This window comes from Eimeria tenella, genomic scaffold (genome assembly GCF_000499545.2).
Source record: "Eimeria tenella Houghton genomic scaffold, Eth_scaff115, whole genome shotgun sequence".
Classification (NCBI taxonomy): domain Eukaryota; phylum Apicomplexa; class Conoidasida; order Eucoccidiorida; family Eimeriidae; genus Eimeria; species Eimeria tenella.
In genome coordinates, this window is record NW_013541479.1 from 40,190 (window position 1) to 61,119 (window position 20,930).

At 37.6% G+C, this 20,930-nt stretch overlaps 2 protein-coding genes across 2 annotated transcripts in view; both read left to right on the forward strand.

Annotated features, from left to right (window-relative positions):
* Positions 1-5,680, forward strand: part of ETH_00002100 (uncharacterized protein) — a gene marked incomplete at both ends in the record, with an annotated part of 6,962 nt that extends 1,282 nt beyond the window's left edge. Inside the window, 11 exons of the mRNA XM_013372970.1 lie at positions 546-607; positions 902-993; positions 1,353-1,407; positions 1,640-1,772; positions 2,042-2,124; positions 2,414-2,507; positions 2,789-2,905; positions 3,228-3,336; positions 3,551-3,742; positions 4,042-4,351; positions 5,614-5,680. Of these exons, the coding sequence (XP_013228424.1) occupies positions 546-607; positions 902-993; positions 1,353-1,407; positions 1,640-1,772; positions 2,042-2,124; positions 2,414-2,507; positions 2,789-2,905; positions 3,228-3,336; positions 3,551-3,742; positions 4,042-4,351; positions 5,614-5,680 (1,314 nt within the window). The remainder of the gene's footprint in view (positions 1-545; positions 608-901; positions 994-1,352; positions 1,408-1,639; positions 1,773-2,041; positions 2,125-2,413; positions 2,508-2,788; positions 2,906-3,227; positions 3,337-3,550; positions 3,743-4,041; positions 4,352-5,613) is intronic.
* Positions 5,681-19,951: 14,271 nt separating this feature from the next.
* ETH_00002105 (ribosomal RNA methyltransferase, putative) overlaps positions 19,952-20,930 on the forward strand; it is a gene marked incomplete at both ends in the record, with an annotated part of 1,082 nt that continues 103 nt past the window's right edge. Inside the window, one exon of the mRNA XM_013372971.1 lies at positions 19,952-20,929. Coding sequence (XP_013228425.1) covers positions 19,952-20,929 — 978 coding nt within the window. The remainder of the gene's footprint in view (position 20,930) is intronic.

Sequence of the window (20,930 nt, forward strand, 5' to 3'; positions counted from 1 at the left end):
GTTTAGGGTTTAGGGTTTAGGGTTTAGGGTGCTGTGTGTGCATTTAAAGCTCCGAGTGCCTTCTATGGCTGCCAAACTCTAAACCCTAAACCGTAAACCCTAAACCCTAAACCCTGATTTGGTGTTTGTTCAGTTTGGCGCGCAGCGAGTGTTTCGCGCTGCAGAAGGAACAGCAGCTTTGCAGGAAGTTGTTGGATGTCTTTTTATTTCTTTTTTAAATTTACTTTTTTATTTTTTTCTTTTCTTTTTCTTTTCTCCAAACCCTCTTCCTGCTGCTTGCGTTCTCGTGGCCTGCGTCCTCCGCCTTTGGTGAGCTGCTGCTGCTCTTGCTGCTGCTGCTTTGCTGCTGCTGCTGCTGCTGCTGCTGCGCTGCTGGTGCTGCTGCTGCTGCTGCTGTTGCTACCAAGGCCAATTAATCCCCTTTTCCCCCAATTATTTACCTTTTTTCATTTATTAACAATTATTTAATTATTATTTATTTATTTATTTGTTTATTTATTTATTTATTATTTAATTTATTTATTTATTAAATTAGGTTTTTGCAGCTGCGGCTGCTGCGGACGAATTTGGTTTACCGCTTTGAGGCTTTTAGGCGGCAACTTCCCTTGTAAGAAAAATAAATAAAAAATAAATTAAAATAGTAATTAATTAATTAATTAATTATGATAAACAATTGATTAATTAATTAATTAATTAATTAATTAATTAAGCTATTTAATTATTTAACTAATTCGATTATTTAATTTTTTAACCAAATCAGCAAAAAATCCAAAAAAGAAATTACGGCCTTTTGTGGCACTTGAACAAATTTCTTTTTCCGCTTTTTACCTTCACCATTATTTGATTGTTTATTTATTTATTTATTTATTTATTTGTTTGTTTGTTTGTTTATTTATTTCAGAATAATTGGCACTTCGGCCGCGCTGGCGGCGGCTCTGTGTCTTCCGGAGTTTCCGCTGCATCGCCTTTTAGGCCTTAATACTTTTTCGGAAAGTAAATTAAAATAAATAAATAAATAAATAAATAAATAAATAATAATTAAATTAAATTAAATTAAATTACTTTAATTTAATTTAATTAATGCGCTTGCGGGGATTGGGAAAGGTGGAGAAAGTTGCAGCGAAATGCGCTCAGTGCGGGGTTTAGGGTTTAGGGTTTAGGGTTTAGGGTTTAGGGTTTAGGGGTTGGAGCTTTGCTGATCGTCACATCTGTTCGTTTCTTTTCCTACCGCCTAGCATCTGTTTAGATTTCCTGCTTTATTCAATTAAATAATTAATTAGATAATTATTACTTGATCAATTTAATTAATTAATTAATTAATTTATTTATTTATTTTTTTATTTATTTTTCAGCTCTCCACAAGGTTGTGCAGCAATGGGCCTTCGAGTTGGTGCCCCACAACTTCAAGTGAGAATTAAATAATAAAAATATATTGAAATAAATATAAATAAGTAAATAAAAATAAATGTAAATAAATAGGTAAATAAATATAAATTAAAATAAATAAATAAAAAGACAATAAATAGCAATAATACATAATAAGTGAGCAAGTACTGAATAAGAAAGGACCAAAACTACTCGATTTGCTTCTGATTTTTTGCTGCTGCTGCTGCTGCTGCTGCTTCTGTTGCTGCTGCAGGGGCGTTAGCAGCAGCGGCCTCAGCCTTGTTGTTGCTTGCTGCTGCTGCTGCTGGCTGCTGCTGCTGGCAGCAGCAGCAGCAGCAGCAGTAGGCGAGGTGGAGGGGCTAAAGGCAGCAATTGAGGAACCTTCGGTACAAACAATTAAATAAATAGATAAATAAGTAAACAAATAAATAAATAATAGATAAATAAATAGATTTGAAATGATTTAAAATGAATTATAAAATTAAAAGCTGCAGGTTGATGGGCCTGAAGGGGTTATTGCTGAGGTGTACAGACACCTCAGGCAGCGGCGTTTGCTTCTGCTTTTGAAGACAAAACAATTAATTAGTTAATCATTTACTTATTTATTTATTTATTTATTTATTATTTATTAAATTGTGTTTCTTTTTGTGTTTAGAAATATGTCAATAAAGCCCTTTGGGCAGCTTTGGGTGCTGCGGCCCCTTCGCTTCCTGCTGCTGCTGCTGCTGCTGCTTTCTGGTTTGCTGCGCTGCTGCTGCTGCTGCCGCCTGTCTTCTCTTTTGCTTCGGAGTACGTTTGCTGCTGCAGCAGAGCTCTGCTGCTGCTGCTGCTGCTGCTGCTGCCACTTAGGTAGCTTTGCTGCTGCAGCAGCGCGCTGCTTTGCTGCTGCAGTCTATCTTTGCTGCTGCAGTGCATTGCTGCTGCTGCCTAGCTCTGCTGCTGCTGCTGCTACTGCTTACTTACCATTATTTATTTATTTATTTATTTATTTATTTATTTATTTATTTATTTATTTATTTTGCTGCAGGATTATAAGTCCAAGTATGCTGAAGTTCATCAGAATCTCTCTTGCTGCTGCTGCTTTGCTGCTGCGCATCTCAGCAGCAAAAGACTTAGTACAGGTATTAATTAATTAATTAATTAATTAATTAACTAATTAATTAATTGGTTATCTATTTTTTTGCTTATATATGTTTATTTATTTATGTTTATTTATTTATTCGAAGTGGTGTTTGCTGCTTCCATATTTTAATCTCATTTATTTTATGAATTATTTAATTTCGCTTGTTATTTAAGAAGAATGAACAAACAAATAAAAGGCATTTATTTATTTATTTATTTATTTACTCTATTATTAATTAATTAATTAATTAATTTTATTATTTATTTTTGCTGGTTTTAGGTCTCGCTGCTGCGGCAGAGTAATGAGCTCTCGCAGTTGCTGCAGCAGCAGCCGCAGCAGCAGCAGCAGCAGCAGCAAAAGAACGACAGCAGCAGATTAATGAGGGCCACTCAATGCGTGCGTCATTATTTACTTATTCACTTTTATGTATTTATGTATTTATTTATTTATTTATTTATTTATTTACTATTTATTTATTTATTGTTATTATTTATTTATTTATTATTTTACTATTTATTATATTTTCATTATTTATCATTTATGTGCTGCTGCTTTTATTCATTAATTGCTTTCCCCTTATTTGGCCTTATTGTCTATCTATTTATTATTTATTATTTGTTAATTGTTTACTTCTTTTTTATTTATTTTTTATTTATTTATTTATTATTATTAATTTATTTATTATTTTTTATTATTTATTTATTTATTTATTATTTAGGTCTCTCTGGCCAACAGAACGACGTCAGTGCGAGCAGCAGAAGTTTTGCTGCTGCCGGTGCTGCTGCTGCTGCTGCTGTTGCTGACTTTGCTGTTTAGCACAGCAGCAGGTAAACCCCAAACCCTAAACCCTAAACCCTAATTGAGGGCCTCCGTAGCCTCAAACCCTAGCGCTTCAAATTAAACCCTAAAGGGTCGCAGCAGGCGCTGCAGTTAGGTGTACGTAAACCCCAAAACCTAAACCCCAAACCCTAAACCCTAAATCCCAAACCCTAAACACCAAACCCTAAACCCTAAACCCCAGGGTTTGATATTTTTTTGCAGAAGTGGCGCCGCCTGCTCCTCCTCCCTTTTTAAACGAATTGGTTCAAGAAGAAAAAACAAATTTAGATACTGCAGCAGCAGCAGCAGCAGCAGCAAATGCATGCACGCAAGTGCATGCAGCAGCAGCAGCAGCAGCAGATCCTGCTGCTGCTGCTGCTGGTTGCTGCCACAAGACTTCTCTGCTTGAAGAGGGTGAATTCTTTTATTCATTAATTCCAATTTATTTATTTTTATTTATTTACTTTTATTCTTATTTATTTTTTTTTATTTTTATTTTTATTTATCTATTAATTTTATTTCCAGTAATTCATTTTCTTATTTTTCCTCATCCGCGAGTACATACACCCCAACCCTATATCCACGCATTTCCTGGACAAATAAAAAAAATAAATAAATAAATAAATAAGTAAATAAATAACTAAATAAAATAAATTGAAAAAGTAAATAGTAAAAGCCCTTCTTAATTTCTTTCGAATTCTTTGCTGCTGCAGCGCTGTGTCCCGAAGTGTACGTACACCTGAAGGAGCAGCTGTCCAAAGAAGGCAAAAGTGGAGGAAAAAAAACTTTTGGAATTCGGCAAAACGAGAAAAAAGATTTGGGGCTGCATGCGCATGCATTTGTGGGGCTGCATGCGCATGCGTTTGTGGGGTTGCGAGCGCATGCATGCGCATGCAGCCCCCCCGTGGGGCCGTTTTTAACAGTTTTTAGACCTTTTTTTCTTCTTTTTTTTGGAAACAAGAAAGAAAAAGAAGAAGCTTTTAGTCTTTTCGGAAGACTGCAGCAAATAGAAGCCATGAAGTGGTTCGTTTTAGCCAAAAATGCATTTTTTCTTTTTTTAATTCCAAGGTTTTTTTGCTTTTGTGGCTCCTTCATTGACTTTTCTTTGTTTACCTTTTTACGTTTATTCGGGCCCTCAATTTGTTCATTTTAGTTGCATTTTTTTCCCTAATTTGAAGCAGCAAAATGCCGCAGCAGCAGCAGCAACTGTGCCGCTGCTGCAGCAGCACAGTTGCTGCAGCAGCTGCTCCCAGACTGCTGCAGCATCAGCAGCGGCAGCAGCAGCAGCAGCAGTGCTGCTGCTGCAGTGGCTCTTTGCTGTTCCCCCCATTTCTCATTTTGCTCATTTTCATCTAATTTATATTCCCATGAATTTGTGTTTCATTTCAATCTAATTTAATTTAATTTAATTTAATTTAATTTTATCTTTTTTTTATTCTGATTAATTCAGTTAATTTAATTATTCGAATTTTATTTACTTTCCCCGTTTTTTATTTTGTGGATTTGCCTACCTCCCTAATTTATTTGATTTAATATTTACTTTAATTGTTTATTTATTCAGTTGTCACTCACTTGTTCATGTATGTATTGTTTATTTATTTAGTTAGTTTATTCATGTATTGATTTATTTATTTATTTGTTGTGTATTTGTTTATTATTTATTTTTCATCTATTTATTTGTGTTGCAGGTTCCGCTTTTCTTTTTCTTCTGCGCCATTTGTCTCAGTGGAATTATTTTCATTTTTGGATTTTTTGTTCTTCTTTCTTTTTGCTGCTGCTGCTTTTCTCTTTTCCCTTTTAGAAGCCACCAATCGTGCCCGCGTCATGTGAGTTGCTCCTGTTGCTGCTGCTGCTGCTGCTGCTGATGTCCTTGCTGTTGCTGCTGCTGCTGCTGCTGCTGCTTATGTCCTTGCTGTTGCTGCTGCTGTTGCTGCTGCTGCTGCTGCTGCTGTTGTTGCTGCTGTTATTGCTGCTGCTGCTGCTATTTCCGTTTTTGCTGCTGCTGTTGCTGCTGTTTCTCTGTTGCTGCTGCTGCTTTTGGTGTTGCTGCTGCTGCTGTTGCTGCTGTGGCTGCTGCACTTCAAGTAGTACGGCGCACTCACCGTTAGCCGTATTTGATCACTTACGAGTCAAATTAGATCAAATTAAATCAAATTAAATGAAACAAAATGAAATTAATTAAGTTAAATTAATTAAATTAAATTAAATTAATTTAAATCGAATTAATTAACTTAATTGGACATATTTGTTTTTTATTTTTGCATTTTTTGTTTTTGGGTGTTCAGGCGAGAAGGGCCTTCGGAGTTTTCCATTTGGGGCCCCGAAGTGCTGGCGAAGCGAAAAACGATTTGAGTTTTGAAATTAAAAACAAAATAAAATAATTAATTTAATTAAGTAATTAATTAAATTAATTGACTAATTAATTAATTAATTGATTAAACGGAAATGGATTAAAAGAAATAAATTGAAAAGAAATAAATTAAAAAGAACTTGAATTGACTTAGGGATAAGGGAAAGCCGCTGAAATGCGGCGGCGAGCGCGGGGGAAAAAGAGGAAAGCGAAGTGGAAAATGAAGTAAATAAAATGGAAATAAAAAAAAAGAAAATAAAAAGAAATAAAAGAAGTAAAAAGAAATAAAAAGAAATAAAAAAGAAGAGGGAAAAGGAGCTTCAAAAAGAGCCTTAAACGAGACTTCGAAGCCACTTCGTTGCAGCAATTTGCAAAACCAAAAAGCCCCAAAACCGCGCATGCAGCGAACGCGTGCAGCTTTTTCTTTTCTGATTTAGAAAACAATTCTCATTCAATTTCTTCAAATAATTCCGATTTGTTTCATTAAAATTATTCAATTTAATCCATTAAAACTCTTCTCCAGTCCAAACGCCAAAAGAAAAGACGGGAATTCACTTTCGTTCTGCATGCAAGTTCGCGTGTACGTACACCGCAGAAAACGCCCTCTGCTCTTTCGCTTTTCTTTTTTCAGTTTTTCTTTTTTTTATTTATATTTATTTCTTCTTTTTGCAAAGAAACAAATATATATATATATGTATTGGCTTTTCAGATTCTTTTCATTCTTCTTTTTCCTTTTTAAATTTATTTTCTAGTTTTGTTTTTTCCTCATTTGCATGCAAACAGCAGCGCCTACTCGGGGTTTATTTCGACAGAAAAGAAAATACTAACTTTTGGTTTTGCAAACGATCCAAACCGTAAACCCTAAACCCTAAACCCTAATTGGGGTTTGGGGCTTAGGGGGCGCCGCAGGCCGCGAGTGCAGCGCCCACTCTTAGCAGTCCCTTGTTAAGGGTCTGTTGAGGGTTTAGGGTTTAGGGTTTAGGGTTTAGGAGATTTGGAGGAACTCGTCGAGCTCTTGGCACTGAAACGTCTGCAGCAAAGAGCAAAACAGACTTCATTTAATTTAAAATAATCAAATTAAAATAAATAAAAATATTTATCATATTAAATTATTTATTTAATAAAAGGATCTAATTAAACTGAATCCAAGTTAATTGAATTAAATTAGGTTTAATTTAATTTAATTCCTATTTATTTTCTTCTAATAGTCCGCCACCAAAATCACTCTTGATATGAATAATATTCTTTCTCCATCCAATCCCCTCCAATTAATCCATTTATTCATTTATGTTTATTTATTCATTTATATTTATTCATTTATATTAATTAACTAATTAATTAATTTATTTAGTTGTTTATTATATATTTGATTTATTCTTACTGGATAATTTTGCAGAACTTCGCGCAAGTACCATTCGTAGTTCGTCTGCAGTGTCTCTTCACCTGAAACCCAAAAAAAATAATAAATAAATAAATAAATAATAAGCAAATAAATAAATAATAAGTAAATAATAAATGAATGATCGGTTAATTGATTGTTAACTAATTAACAACAAAGAAGATGAAAAGACAATGAAGAATTGTTTTTTGGTTTAAAACCCTTTTAATTGTTAAAACCCTTTTGATTCAAAACCCTTTAATTCAAAACCCTTTTCTAAACCCTCGTGTCTCATAAACCCTCCTAAATAAACCCTTTCCTTCAAATTAAAAGAATTAAACTGAAGAATTAAAAACAAAAAGAATTAAAAACAGAAAGAATTAAAAACAAAATTAAAGACAAAGAGAATTATTCGAACAAAAAGAACTAAATTAAGAAAGAATTAAATTAAAGAAAGAGTTGAGAGGAATTAAACTAAAAAGAATCAATTTAGAAAAAAACTAAAACAAAAAGAATTAAAAATAGTTAAAATAAAAAGATTTAAATTGAAAATAATTAAATCAAGAAGGAATTAAATTAGAAGGAGACAAATTAAAAAAGATTAAAAAGAATCACATTAAAAAAAGATTAAAAGAATCAATTCAAAAAGAATTGAATAAAAAGAATCAAATTAAAAAGAATTAAGAAGATTAAAAGAATAAAAAAAGAATTAAATAAAAAAGAATCAAATTAAAAGGTTAAGTTAAAAAGAATTGAAAAGATTAAAAGAATTAGATTAAAAGGAATTAAATTGACAAGAATTAAAAAGAACCAAATTAAAAAGAATCAAGCTAAAAAGAATTAAAAAGATAAAAAGAATTAAATAAAGGAATTAAATTAAAAAGAAGCAAATTAAGAATTAAAGGGATTAAAAAGAATTAAATAAGGAATTAAATTAAAAAGAAGTAAATTAAATAGAATTAAATTAAAAAGAATAAAAAGATTGAAAGAATTACATAAAGAATTAAATAAAAGGAATTAAATTAAAAAGAATTAAATTAAAAAGAATTAAATTAAAAAGAATTAAAAGGATTAAAAAGAACTAAATAAAGAATTAAATTAAAAAGAATTAAATTAAAAAGAATTAAATTCAAAGAATAAAAAGATTAAAAGAATTAAAAATATTTTTTATTTTCCACTTTTACGAACTTGCACGCAAAAGCCCCAGACCCTTTTTGGGCATTTTGGGAACCAATTTAATTTCTTTGAAGTTGAAGTGGCGGCAAAGAGCTGCATGCAAATCCTGAAAATAAAATAAATAATAAATAAATAAAAAATAAATAAATAAATTAATTAATTAATAAAATTAATAAATTAATGAATTGTAATTAGTTTGAAGTTGTTCAGTTAGTTCGAATTCGTCGTGGGAATGAGGGCTTCAAGTACATGCATGCAACGCAAACCCTAAACCCTAAACCCTAAACCCTAATCCCAAACCCTAGGCTCTAAACCCTAAACCCTAGACGCTAAACCCTCTACTCGAAACCCGAAACCCTAGACTGTAAACCCTAGAATTGAAGCGCCAAACCCTACACTCTTAACCCTATTCCTAAAACCCCAAACCCTAAACCCGAAACCCCAAACCCTAAACCCTAAACCCTAAACCCTAAACCCTGTGGACTACCTGTATTTGTTTTTCTGTTACTTCTATTTCTGCATGCGTTTCTTTTTGTTCTTCTTTTTTGGAAATGAAGATTTTAATCCAAGTTTCGTTTTCTCGTTTTATGAAAGAAGATATAGAAACCTTGAAAACAAAAACAAATAAAAATAAAAATAAATAAAAAATAATGCCAAAACAAATATAGAAATTAAATTAAAAGATACAAAATAAAATAAAGAACAGAAATAACAATTAAAAAATATAAAGGCAACAACAAAAGACGGAAAATAAAAAAGTAAGTAATTATTTATCCATTTACGATTAAGGGATTGATTATTAAATTTATTTATCCTCAATTTACTTATCATTTATTTGCTGCTTATTATTACTAATTTATTTTTATTTATTTATTTATTTATTATTTATTTATTATTTATTTATTTATTCATTTATTTATGACAAACCGTAAAAGAGGGAAGGGAGGCGCTGGCTTCCGCCCCTGCAAACAAAACACAAAAGAGAAATTAAATTAACTTAAATTAAAATTTAAATTGAATTAAAAGTTAAATTAAATTATAATTAAATTAAATTGAATTAAATTAAATTGAATTAAATTAAATTAGTTAAAATAATTAATGAAGAAATGGAAAAAAGTAACAAAGAAAGGAAATAAGGAAAATAAAATTTAAAATTTCATTAAATAAATGAATAAATAAATGAATAAGATAATAGATGGATAGATTAATAAATAAATATATAACAAATAATAATAAATAAATAAATGAATAGCATAAATGGACAAATAAATAATAAATGCTAATTTTCAAAAACTGGAAAATAATTGAAAAAGAAAAAATAAAAATGGAATTTTAATTTAACTTCTTTGCAAGACATCAATGCATCAGGAAACAAATTATATTTTATTTAATTCTATTCATCTATTTATTTATTTATTTGTATATATGTATTTATTTATTTATTTATATTTATTTATTTACTTATTTATTTATTTATTTATTTTATTTATTACTTTGAGGCCCCTCGAGGATTCCAAGGAAAGAAAGAAAAGAGCTGCTCCGTCGACAGGCGCTGCTCGAAGAAACCTAAAAATAAAAAATAAAAAATAAATTTAAATAAATAAACTAAATAAATAAATAATTAATTAATTTAATTGCTTATTTATTTATTCTTTGATTATCTAATAAAACCTAAACAAAATGACTTCAAATAAATAAGTAAACGAATAAATGAAAATAAATACATTAAAATAAATATAATCAAATAAATGAATAAATAAATAATAAAATTAATAAAATAAATAAATAAGAATAAGCAGTTCATTGATGCAATTAAAGCAAAAATTAAATAAGGAAAAGAATAAAGTGGAATAGAAGAATATTAATTTGAGAAAAAAGAAAAATAAAAAATAAATAATAGACTTTTCTTTAGAATTTTAAAAGAAATAGAACAAACAATTAGTAAATACATAGGTAAATAAATAAATAAAAAAAATAAAAATAAACAAATGAATAAATGGGTAAATAAATAAATAAGCAAAACAAATACACAAATGAATGAATCAATGACTAAATAAATATATAAATAAATTAATTAATTGAATTAATAAAATAAATGATTAAATAAATAAACTTTCCTGTCTAAGCCAAAGAGCCAAATGGAGTTTTCGAATTTGAAAAAAAAAATAATTTTTTTTTTTTAAAATTCCAAATGGCAAAAATGGAATTTTTTCTTTTGTTTCTTTTCGCAAACTTTTCCGCAAAATGAAAAAAGAACTGAAAACAAAATAAAGTCTTTTTTCATTATTTGTTTTGTTTTATTTATTTAATTAAAGTGTTTGTTTATTTATTTTATTTAATTTATTTATTCAAGATCTTCTTTATTTGAAGAGTTTGTTTTCATTATTTGTTTTTATTTGTTTGTTTATTTAAAATGTTTTTTATTTGAAGAGTTTATTTTATTTTTAATTTTACCTTTGCATTTTTCATGCATGCAAAGGCAGACCCTCTAAACCCTAAACCCTAAACCCTAAACCCTAGCTGTATCTGGTGCAGACAAGGAACAGGTCTTGCCTAAACTCCAAACCCTAAACCCTAAACCCTAAACCTTGAACCCTAGCTGTTTCTGGTGGCGGCAAAAGATAGGGCCTTTGTCGCAAACCCCAAACCCTAAACCCTAAACGCCAAACCCTAAACCCTAAACCCTAAACCCTAAACCCCAAACCCCAAACCCTAAACCCTAAACCCCAAACCCTAAACCCTAAACCCCAAACCCTAAACCCTAAACCCTAAACCCCACACCCTAAACCCTAAACCCTACCTGTATCTGGTGGAGGCGAAGAAAAGTCCCTCTTTCGTGAGAGTGCGGATATCCAAAACAACAAAAGGGTGTTTTGTGTCTTTGCAAATTCTCAAACGCCAAATGTGGGATATGAAGCAGCTGCTGCTGCTTTCTGTTGCTCCTGCACAAAACAATGCCACACTGCTGCAGCAGCCTCTGCTGCAGCTGCTGCAGCAGCAGCTGCAGCAGCTGCTGCTGCAGCAGCGCCACCAGCTGCAGCAATATCACACGGCTACCGCCAGCACTTCCCGCAGCTGCGACAGCGCGGGCAACGGCAGCATCAGCAACACAAGCGGAAGCAGAAGCACAAAGAGCAACAGCAGCAGCAGCAGCAGCAGCAGCAGCAGCAGCAGATCCCACCATCGGAGGCGTCGCTGCGTAGGGCAAAGCAAGGCGGCCACTGCCCCTCTATTGCGTCCTGCAAATTGCGAATATAAAAAGAAGAAATAAAAAGAAATTAAATTAAATTAAATTTAAAGTTAAGAAAAAACAGCAGCAAAAGTTCGAAATGCAGATTGCTGCATGCAGCGGCGCTGCAGCAGCAGCAGCAGCAGCTGCTGCTGCTGCAGTTGGTTTTCTGTGCTGCTTGCATGCGGCGGTTAGGGGTCTTTGGAGCGCTAATTTGCAGCTTTTTGATTTAAATATGTTTAATTATTTAAAACAATTAATTTTAAATTAAATTTAATTAAAAAAGACCCGAAAAAGCCCCACATCGAAGGAGTTGCTGCGCCTGCTGCTGCTCTGCATGCAGGCGAGCCGCTGCTGCTGCTGTCTGTACAGCTGGGGCTGCAGCTCTTTCGGGGTTTCCAAAAACTCCAAAAACTCGAAAATCCAAAAAGCCTTTTCTCCCGCCAAAGCCTGACAAATAAAAGGAATTATCCTTAGGGTTTAGGATTTAGGGTTTACTGTTTACGGTTTGGGGTTTAGGGTTTAGGGTTTCGGGTTTAGAGTCTAGAGTTTGGGGTCTAGGGTTTAGGGTTTGGGGCTTAGGGTTTGGGGTTTAGGGTTTAAAGTTTGGGGTTTAGGGTTTAGGGTTTGGGGTTTAGGGTTTGGGGTTTAGGGTTTAGGGTTTCGGGTTTAGGGTCTAGGGTTTGGGGTCTAGAGTTTAGGGTTTGGGGTTTAGGGTTTGGCGTTTAGGGTTTAGGGTTTGGGGTTTAGGCTTTAGGGTTTGGGGTTTAGGATTTACGGTTTAGGCTTTAGGGTTTGGGGTTTAGGGTTTGGGGTTTAGGGTTTAGGGTTTGGGGTTTAGGGTTTGGGGTTTAGGCCCGACCTGCAAATAAGACTCCAGGCCTCTTCTTCTCCTCTCCAAAAACTGCAGAGAGAGCTGCTGCTGCAGGAAATAAAAACAAAATAAATAATTCCTTGATAATAATAATAGTGATAATAATTAAAACAAATAATGATAATAATAATAATAATGATAATAATTATATTAATAATAATAGATATTATTATTATTACTATTATTATTATAATAATAGATATTATTATTATTACTATTATTATTATTATTATTATTATTATTATTATTATTATTATTATTATTGCTAGTATTATTAGTATGGAAAATAACAATAATAATAATAATAATAATAATAGGAAAGTAGGTAATTAAATAAGAGCCCAAACAAAACGGGAAGAAATGGTAAAAAGGAGCAAGTGAATTATTTTGATTTTTGGAAAGTTTTTTTCGCGTTTTTTTTCTTTGTTGGTTTTAATTTCATTATTGAGTTTTAAGTATATCCTAATTGAATTAAATTATTAAAAACTTTTTAAAACCCTTTTGGATTTATTTCTTTTTCATTTTAAATTTATTTATTTATTCATTTGCCTACGTCACAGAAACGCCCGCGCGGCGGCAGGCGAGGTAGCACAGCAGCAAATTCGGGAAAAAGAGAAACTTTAAAAGTATTTTGAAGATGTTTATTTAATTCTGAGAACTCGCTGAACCTAAAAGCAAACAAAATCCCAAAAATACCCAAAACGCCGCTTCCGGGCATGCCCCCAGGTGTACGTACACCCCACGCATGCATGCATGCATGCATGCATGCATGCATGCATGCATGCGTACAAGCCTTGAGTGCATGGATGCGTTTCGGGGCGTGTGCATGCATTAAACGCCCCAACACGCATGCATTTAAGGCTTGAAGTCGCTAACAAGACCCAAACGCATGCATGCACGCGCATGCATGCATGCATGCATGCATGCATTCACGGATTTTGGGGCTTTTTGGGTGAAGCGTTTACCTCCTTCTGGCGACCCAGGTGAGTTCGCGGGCCCACCGAACTTCAATTTTGTATTGAGCAAAAACTAATGAAGGAGAATCCATTTCTGTCAAAACTACACTTAAAATCGAGACTTCCAGGGGCCCCTCTGCAGCACAAAGGGGGCCCCCTGCAGCAGCTGCAGCAACAGTAGAGGGGCCCCCAGCTGCAGCAGCAGCGGGGTCCCCAGCAGCAGCAAGGGAGCCCCCAGCAGCAGCAGAGGGGCCCCCTGTAACAAGGAGGCCCTGCTGCTCGTTTGCTGCTTTTGAGGAAAGAGCGCATGCATTTTCTTGGGGCTTTTTTGGGGCTTGGGGGGCCCCCCGTATACCTGAAACGTATGCAACGCATGCAACGCATGCATGCAATGCATGAATGCATGCATGCATGCATGCATGTATGCAGAAATGAAAAGAAACCAATTTCAAAAATAGGGCCCAGCTAGGTTCATCGAAAACCCTAAACCCTGGAGTGCTGTTCTTTACAGAAACACCAAACGTTGCTTAGATGCAGGGACTAGAGTTTAGGGTTTAGGGTTTAGGGTTTGAGAGCGCGCGCGCTCAAGGCCCCAAACAAATGCAGAGCCAGCAGGCACTTGGCCTTTTCCTCCTCACTCTAAACCCTAAACCCTAAACCTTAAACCCTCAAGCCCAAACCCTAAACCCCAAGCCCTCAACTCTAAACCCTCGCCCTAAATCCTAGACGCTAAATTCAAACTCTAAACCCTACCCCTAAGCCCTGGCCCCAGCCCCAAACCGCAACGCCTAACCCCAGCCCCGAACCCCAAACCCTAAACCCTAAACCCTAAACCCTAAACCCTAAACCCTCACGGGGCTGCGGAGAAGTGTAGAAAGGAAGAGTGGCGGATCCGTGAGTTAAAAGTCTGGCAGCAAAAGGGAGGAGTTCGAGGGGCAGGTCGTTGGGGTGTACGTACACCACAACGGCCAGCAGGGTCTGCAGAAAGCGTCAAAGAATGAAAATCATTTTTGAAAGCTTTTGGTTCTTTGTTTCTTTTTATTTTTTAATTTTTAAACTTTCGAATTTGAAATAAATTAATTAAGAAGAAATTAAAACGCAAGATGAAAAACACCCAGCGTGGATTCCACTGGATTGAAAGAATCCAATTAACCGCTTCAATCAACCAAACCAATTAAATAAATTGCAGTAATTAATTAATTTAGTTAATTAAATGAATTTAATTAATTTAATTAATTAATTAATTAATTAATTTAATTAATTTAATCATTAATTAGTTTAATTAACTGCTCGAAATGGCCACCTGGAGCACGGCGGTGGCCAGGTAGAGCCAAAGCGCCGCAGCTGCATGCGGGGCTTTTGGGGGATTTTGTTTGCGGAGAAGAAAGTCGCAAAAAGAAAAACACTTTTCTCCTTTTTGGAATCCAAGTTTGGAAATAAAACAAAACCCTAGCCGCGACAAACCCTCCAAACCCCCCGCAATGCTAAAACCACAAACACTCCACCCACTGGGGGGTAAAAACCGAGAAAACTCCATTTGCAGCAAACACAAAGACACTGCCTGCAGCGCAAACCTCAACATACACCTCACGAGCTCCCTATACACCCGAAACTGCTCCAATTACACCCCACAAGCTCCCTATACACCCGAAAATCTTCCACAAGCTCCCTATACACCCGCAAATAGACCCCACAAGCCCCCTATACACCCGATTATAGCTCCAAATACACTCTAGAAGCTCCCTATACACCCGAAAACAGCTCTAAATACACTCTAGAAGGTCCCTATACACCCGAAAATAGCTCTAAATACACTCTAGAAGGTCCCTATACACCCGAAAAGAAGTCCCTATACACCCGAAGATAGTTCTTTTTGTACTCTAGAAGGTCCATATACACCCTAAGTAGCTCTACATACACTTCAAGAGGTCCCTATACACCTGAAAACAGCTCTAAATACACCCCAAAAGGTCCCTATACACCTCAGCGCAGCTGTACGTACACCCCAGGAGGTCCCTATACACCCCAGCGAACAGCTTCTGCATCTTCTCGTCAAAAAGTGAAAAATAAATTCAAGTAAATTCTAAAAAAGAAAAATATAGAAGTGAAGAGTTGAAGTTTCGCAGTTGCAGCAGCAGCAAGCGGCATCTTTGGAGTGTACGTACACCTGAACTAGCCCGCGGGATGGGAAGAAACGATAAAAAAGCCTTATCTAGAAATTACATTAATTAATTAATTAATTAATTAATATTTATTTATTTATTTATTTATTCACTTATTTGACTCACCCATAAGACAGAATGAAGAGCCAAAGACCAAAGAAAAACAGGAGGCAAAGAAACGGTCGTGGAGAGGAGCAGCAGCAGCAGCAGCAGCAGCTGAGCAGCAGCAGCAGCAGCGGCAGCAAAAGGCGTCAAAAGAAAGAGACAAATGGGAATAAAAGAAAGACAGCTGAATTAAAAAGAAGCAGCAAATGCAAAAGGACTAAGTGCGAAGGAGCAGCAAAAGAAGAGATAAATGAGCAGCAAATTAATAAAATGAAATAAAAATAAAATGAATTTAAAAGAATAAAAACAAACAAAAGGAATAAAATGGATTAAAAAGGAAATACAAATAAAAACGGAATAAAATGGATTAAAAGGGGAATAGAAATATACAAAAGAAGTTAAAATAATTGAAATGAATTAAGAATAAAATAAAACAACCAAGAGGAATAAAATGAATTAAAAAGGAAATAAAAACAAACAAAAAGAATTAAATGAACTAAAATGAATTTAAAAGAAAATAATGAATTAAAATGAATTAAAGAGAAATTAAAAACAAGCAAAAGGAATAAAATGAATTAAAATAAATTAAACAGAAACACAAAAAATAAAATGAAATAAAATGAAATGAAATGGAATAAAAGGAAATAAAAACCAACAAAACTCACAAAGTGGCCGAGAGAAATAAAAACCAACAACAACTTCTTCAAAAAAAAAGAAAAAGACCAGCAGCAGCGCCGACCCGAAAGTCCCATTTTAAAAACTTTTAAAAAACGCTCAAACAAAAAACAACAAAACAAAACCTGCAGCGCCACCCACCCTCTGGTGTACGTACGCCCCAGCAGCAGCAGCAGCAGCAGCAGCGGCAGAAATGCAGCAGCAGCAACAGCAGCAGCAGCAGCAGCAGGGAAGCAGATGTGTGGAGGACAGGGGTTGAAAGCTAGGGTGAGGGAAAGGCTGCTGGCAGCAGCAAAGGAGGGTAAGGGGACTTGGAAGAAAGGGAATTAGAATTACAATTCAAAAGAACAAAAAGTGGGAAGTCCATCGGCAACTCCCAGTTCCTGCGAAGCAGCAGCAGACACGCGGTGTACGTACACCGCGCGGCGCCGCGCCCAACGAGCCGCGGCCACTCTGATCAAAGCTGGAAAGGGAAAATGGGGGAAATGCAAATTTAATTCGAATAAACCACTCACGCCCGCCTCCCCGCAAAAAAAAGAAGAAAACTTGTCCATTTAAAGCAAAAAAAATGAAGTGAGAAGGCCAAAATGTTGAAAATCTGAACTTGAATCGACGGCTGGCGTCAGAGGTGTCTGTACACCGCAGATTCCCGCGGCTCCATCTTCGTTTTTCCCCCCGAAAAAGACAAAGACAAGTTTTTCAGAGTTTTAAAATATAATTTGCAAATGGAATTGCATTTAAATGGTCCTTTTCCTCTTTTTTCCGCAGAAAGAAACTCCCGAGAGCCCTAGCACCTCCCTGTGGACCGGGCCGCCGTCACGTCTGCATTCGGCGGGAAAGCCGCGGCGAAAGCCAGAAAATAAGAATAAAAGAACTGCTATTTTGTCTGTTTTGGTTTTTAATTCGAAATAATTCAATTAAAACGCAAAATTCAAACAAAAGTCCCCGCCGGTGATCCTGCGCCTCAACTGCCGTCTTGCACGGCGGCGCGCAGCTCTTCAGGTGTACAGACAGCTGCTGCTGCGCACAGCATTTATTCTTTTCTCATTTCCACCACTTTTTATCATTCTTTATTCCCAAACAAACTTCATCTATTATTCCAAGACTTCCTCCTCGCTAGGGGCCCCCTGAGGCCCCTCGAGGCCCCCCACGGGCCCCTCCAGTACCCCCCAGGGGCCCCCAGAGGCCCCTCTGGGGGCCCCCAGGGGCCCCTTAGCGGCCCGCCTTGGGGGCCCCCGTGTCTAGTTTTTGGATTGTGCACATGATTTATTTGCTTTTAAGATTCTTTGGTGCTTTTAATACTTTTTAACTTCTTCTAATTTATATTTAGGCATTTTGAGTTCTTTTTGATTCTTTTGGTCTTTTAAAATCTGTTTTATCTTTCACTACAAACCAGGTGTCTGTACACCTGAAAACCGCCGTCTGCAAAGCAGCGAAATTTTCGGTGAAAAGTTCATTTCAAATAAAAACATTATCTTTCATTGAGTCTTTTATAATATTTAATTAAAATTAAATATTTTTCTCTTTTCAAAATTTCAAATTAATTTAACCTATCCAAAAAAAATCTTTTTCTTCTTTCTGAAACTCCTTGGCCAGCAGCAGCAAACGCCGCGCAGCAGCAGCAAACTGCTGCGCGAAGTTTCTGGTCAAAATAAAATCCTTTAGGATTAACATGCCTTTCTTTCAACTGCAAAATGTGCTTTTTGCATGCATGCTTGCATGCATGCGTGCATGCATGCATGCATGCATGCACGCAAAAATCCTTGTTTGCTGCCCACCGTCGGCCGCAGCTGCAGCGGCAGCAGCAGCTGCTGCTGCTGCTGCAGCGGAGGCAGCTGATGCTGTGGCTACGGCTGGTGCTGCTGCGGCGGAGACGCGGGCGACACCCGCCGCTGCAGCTGCTGCTGCAGCAGCAGCTGCTGCTGCTTCTAGTGCTGTATCTACTGCAGCTAGCAGCACTTCGGCAGCGGCAGCTGCTGCTGCTGCAGCCGCTGTAGCCGCTGCTGCTGCTGCAGCCGCAGCAGCACAAGGAGCTTCGACAAGCACAGGAGGCCAATAGTGGCTATATAGGGATTGCACTTGTTGGCTACGCAGCAGCAGCAGCCGCAGCAGCAGTAGCAGCAGCAGCGACTGCCGCTGCAGCAACAGCACCAGCAATAGCTTTTGAAAGGCTTTTGCTTTTAATTCTTTTTAGTTTTAGTTTGCCATTATTTCTCTTAATCCTCTTTTTACCTTTTTATCCTAAAGTCTGCAGAGGGTTCAAAAGCTTTAGGGTTTAGGGTTTAGGGTTTAGGGTCTCCGAAACCCACAGTGGGCTTCAGCACGCAACAGCCGCACCAGAAGCAGCAATAGCAGCAGCAGCAGCAGCAGCAGCAGCAACAGGGGACCCTTTTGCTGCTTCCTGGGGGTCTTCAAAGCAAAATAAAAGAGGTTTATGATACTTGCATTGTGAAATGTGCGCTGCATATAAACCCTAGTTGAGGGTTTTAAAGTAAAACCCTTAATTAGGGTTTGTGTACAGCTCACATTACAGTTTTTAGATTCCAAAGTTAGTTTGGCTGAATTTGTTCCACGGATCTAGGGCCAAGGGGTCTGAGATTAGGGTTTGGAGTTTAGGGTTTTGGGTTTGGGGTTTAGGCTTTAGGGTTTAGGGTTCAGGGTTTAGGGTTTTAGCTTGAGGGCGTTGTGTTGGGGGCTTTCTGTATCTTCTTGTCCCAGGTTTATGGTATAGCTTTTAGTGTTTAGTGTTTACTGTACAGTGTTTACGGTTTAGGGTTCAGGCTTTAGGGTTAAGGGCTTAGGGTTTAGGGTTTAGGGTTTAGGGTTTGGGGTTTAGGGTTTAGGGTTTAGGGTTTAGGGTGTGTTTATATGTGGCAGGAGCCGCGTTGCTCGCGCATGCAAGTCGAGTAGCTGAAGAGGGAGCAAAGGGTTTCATTTTAAAGGACAAAAAGGAGAAAACAATTTAAATTTAATTTAAATAAATAAAATAAATAAAATAAATAAATAGATAAAATTAAATTCTAGAATAAATCAAAGCTTTTGTCTTGGGCGTTGCCAGCAGCCCACTACAGCTTCCTGGCGGGTTCTGGCTGGCGTTCAGATTTGCAGGTTTTTGAGGAATTTTTTCACTTTTTTGTGTTTAAAAGGATTTATTTGTTTTATTTTATTTATTCATTAGTTAATTTTATTTATTTATTTATTTTATTTCATTTTTTGTCTCATTTTCCGGGCCCCTTCTTCGCGTGGCTTCCGTCGGCTGCGGGGAAACGGAGTTCAGAAAAAGTCTTTTTCCCTTCTTTTTGCTCCTAAAAGTCTTTTATTTATTCCTTTTCCATTAAAAACCTTTTATTATTTAAATCTTTACATTTTTAATTCTTTATTCCCCTTTTTTTCGCCTTCAAACCCTCCATTTTTTCCGTTTTCATCACCTCCAACCGCCCTTGTTTGCTGCTCTTGAATTTTCCTTCTCTTTTCTGATTTCCGAGTCATTTTTTGCGGGAAATCTTCTCAAAAGCACTTTGCTTTCCTCCTTCTGTCTCAGAACATCTTTTCCTCCATTGTTCCCGACTTTAGGGCTCTCTTCCGTCAAAAATCTGCCACTTCCTGCCGCTGCTGCTGCTGCTGCTGCAGCAGCAGCGCCGCTCCAGCGCCGGCTCCTCCCCCGCCCTCGCCGCCACCCCAGCAGCAGCAGCAGCAGCAGCAGCAGCAGCAGCAGAGGATGGGCCGGATATCCCGCGACCGGCGGGACATTTACTACAGGCGGGCCAAAGAAGAAGGCTTTAGGGCTCGCTCTGCTTACAAGCTGCTGCAGCTGGATGACGAGTTGCACTTCTTGTCTCCGCCAAACTGCTGCTTCTCCAGCGGCTCCGAGGCCTCTTCCTCCGAAGACGAGCAGCAGCAGCAGCAGCAGCAGCAGCAGCAGCAGCAGCAGCAGCAGCAGCAGCAGCAGCAGCAGCAGGGGCGTTTCTGGGGGCCCGCTGCTTCTGTGTGGGACTACCCCCACAGGGCTGTGGACTTGTGCGCAGCGCCTGGCAGCTGGAGCCAAGTGCTGCGCCGCAGGCTGTGGCGAAACTACCAACTCAAAGTGCAGGAGTACAACAAGCTGCAGCAGCAGCAGCAGCAGCAGCAGCAGCAGCAGCAGCAGCAGCTGGTTCGCCCGGAGCCCCCGCTGATAGTGGCTGTGGACCTGCAGGAAATGAGTCCGCTGGAAGGAGTGGTTTGCATAAAGGGGGACATAACGCATGCAGCAACTCGTGCTGCAGTGCTTCGCTGCTTCCAGCAGCAAAGCACTGCAGCAGCAGCAGCTGCTGCTGCTTGCGGCTCGCACGCAGCAGCAGCTGCTGCTGCTTGCGAGCAGCAAGCAGCAGACTTGGTGGTGTGCGACGGGGCCCCCGACGTGACGGGGATGCGGGAGCTGGACGAGTGCATGCAGCAGCAGCTGCTGCTGGCAGCAGCAGCAACAGCAGCAGCGCTGCTGCGCCCCGGGGGGGCCCTCGTGGCCAAAGTCTTCAGGGCCGAACTGGGGCCCCTTCTTTGCATGCAGCTGGGGGCCCTCTTTGCTGAAGTTTGCTGCAGCAAACCTGCTGCTTCCCGCAGCAGCAGCAGCGAGGCTTTCCTCGTCTGCCGCGGCTTCCGCCCCACGCCCCCGCTGCACCCCCCCCTCCCCGCCCCACAGCAGCAGCAGCAGCAGCAGCAGC